This window comes from Quercus suber, unplaced genomic scaffold, assembly GCF_002906115.3.
Source record: "Quercus suber isolate HL8 unplaced genomic scaffold, Cork oak 2.0 scaffold_43, whole genome shotgun sequence".
Classification (NCBI taxonomy): Eukaryota; Viridiplantae; Streptophyta; class Magnoliopsida; order Fagales; family Fagaceae; genus Quercus; species Quercus suber.
The window spans coordinates 1,668,924-1,671,578 of NW_027069508.1; the positions used below are offsets into that span (position 1 = coordinate 1,668,924).

The following is a 2,655-nucleotide window of genomic DNA, read 5'->3' on the forward strand; positions in this document are numbered from 1 at the left end:
AGACAACTACACAAACCCAAACCACCATCAAACCCACCATCTGAGCTAGATCGAGAAAGAGAGAAGACCAGCCATCGCCATCGCCGTCGCCAATCACACTTTCGCCAACCCACTATTTATCTTATGCTCCAGACCAGTCATCGCCGACCCACTAACCCACACCATCGCCAACCCACTTACCCACGCTATCCACGAAACCCACCGTCCCATACCATCGCCGATCACGCCATCCACAAAACCCACTAACCCAATCGCCGATCACGCCATCCACGAAATCCACCGACCCACACCATCCACGAAATCCACCGACCCATGCCATCGCTGATCATGCCATCCACAAAACCCACCGACCCAATCGCCGATCATGCCATCCACGAAATCCACTGACCCACGCCATCCACGAAATCCACCAACCCATTCCATCCACGAAACCCACCGTCCCACACCATCGCTGATCACGCCATCCATAAAACCCACCGACCCAACCGCCGATCATGCCATCCACGAAATCCACCAACCCACGCCATCCATGAAACCCACCAACCCAATCGCCGATCACGCGAAAAGAAGAGAGAAAAGATACCGAAGAGGTAGAGAAGGAAGAGAGAGGCTAGGACTCTTGTCTGAGACGAAAAGAAAGAGAGGCAAAGAGAGAAGGAATATTTTATTGAAAAAGGGGCAGAGAAGTTAAATAATTTTTTTTTTTTTTTTTTAGCTTCGTGCTACAGTGCACATCTAGATAGATGTGCACTGTAGTTGAACATCTAAATTTTTTACTTATGCCTCCACTGCTGTTGTGTGATTTTTGTGGTCAGTGGTGCTAAAAAATAACAACATAGCTATTTAGCACTACTGCTGCGAATGCTCTACTAAAATTGGTATACAACTTCTACATAGATCCACTATCATTATTAAATCATAACCTATCAGTTTAAACAATTGTTAGAAAAATTTGTGACCATTTTTATGTTACTAAAATAAGGCTACATATTATATTAGAAATTTGTCAAAAAAAAAAAAAAAAAAACGTTTTATTATTCTTGAAAAAATTGTTGTAATTTATGTTACTAAAATAAGGCTACATATTATATTAGAAATTTGTCAAAAAAAAAAAAAAAAAAACGTTTTATTATTCTTGAAAAAATTGTTGTAAATTAGTAAGTAAATTGAATACCTTGGCAACCATGGTCGAGGTATGGGTTCCCGCGGTAACCGTTCTTGCACTCGCAACGGTACCCAGACCCGTACATGGAATCAACACATCTGCTATTCTCTCCACATATGTAATTCGATTTGTTCCGAGTAAGATCACATTTCTCACTACCAATTGTCCAATCAAGAACCACCGGAAGGGTTTTATTGTTTCGCAGAGTGGTAAGATAAGCTGAGGAGAAACTGAACTTGTCTTCTCGGATAATAAAGGCATAGCCGCATGGATTGAATTCCCAGACGTATACGTGGTTATATAAGCTATATGCTTCCACAGTAATATATTTCAATCCTCCACGAATATCCGTCTGGCAACACCCAACCCTAGAGCAAGACCCGTTGACTACATCACTTTTGCTATCACATATTGAGCGACAAAAAGAATAGAACCGTTTATCGTTCCTGAAACCCTTAAGGTACGCATAAGAGTCGCATCCAACGGACACTAACTTGTTTTTGGTGTGAGAAATGGTGAAAATCGGGTTAGTGAGACTTCGTTTCCGCCTGGGTTTACTCAGACTCAGAGGTGTGCCCGTCGAGTTGTAACAGTCAATTTCATTATCCATCATGATCTCAATCTGGCCTTCTTGGATGGAAATGTCTGTAACGAGGAAATCTCCAGTCTTTGCTTCAGGTTTTCCGGACAAGTTGTCACAAACTACTGAAAATTCTGTAGATCCATTGTTTCCATTCAAGTAACAACCTTCAGTTAAGCCAAACGGATATGGAATTTGTAGGTCTCCACATCTGTCGGGGCAATTAGGCAGGGCTGATGGAAATTGTGTATCTGTGGCTGCCACCATGACTGATGATATCACACCAACCCAGGTGAGCTGCACAAGAATCCTACGGAAACCCATAGCACCACTATTTCTGAGGAGTGTTTAGAGCATTAGCATCCCAAAATTTCAATTGTACTCTATTTTACCATCTTAAAAAGTCACTTTATCATTATACCATATCATTTTACAATACTTCTAGCATCCCAACTTTCATTTTCCTATTTTACTCAATTAAATAATATTTCTTCACAATAAAATAATGGCGAAAAACATATTTTAGTCCCTACATTTTTAGGGTATTCCCGTTTTAGTCCCTAAATTTTATTTTTTCCGCTTTTAGTCCCTATCCTGAAAAAGGGTTTTCCATTTTAGTCTCTGCCGTTACATTATAAACGGATATTGCTGATGTGGCAAATGGCATTGATAAAAAATAATAAAATAATATCTACAGTAACCTGCCTTAGCATTGTTAGTTACTCCCCGCCCTTAGTAGTCACGTGTCCCTCACATGACCCTCCCTTTTTTGTTTTGTTTTTTTAATATCAAAATGTAACCCTCCCTAACCCAAATAAAACCCAAAATGACGCCATTCACACCTAAACACACATGACGGCAAGACCCATAGATTTGTGCAATCCCTAATCTCTTATCTTACCCGTTGCTC

The 2,655-nt window shown here is 40.7% G+C and overlaps 1 protein-coding gene across 1 annotated transcript; it reads right to left on the bottom strand.

Annotated features, from left to right (window-relative positions):
* Positions 1-1,154: 1,154 nt before the first annotated feature.
* Positions 1,155-2,069, bottom strand: LOC112025106 (wall-associated receptor kinase 2-like). Its single transcript, XM_024057769.2, has one exon. The coding sequence runs from the start codon at positions 2,067-2,069 to the stop codon at positions 1,155-1,157; it is 915 nt and encodes a 304-aa protein (XP_023913537.1).
* Between the last annotated feature and the right edge of the window lie 586 nt (positions 2,070-2,655).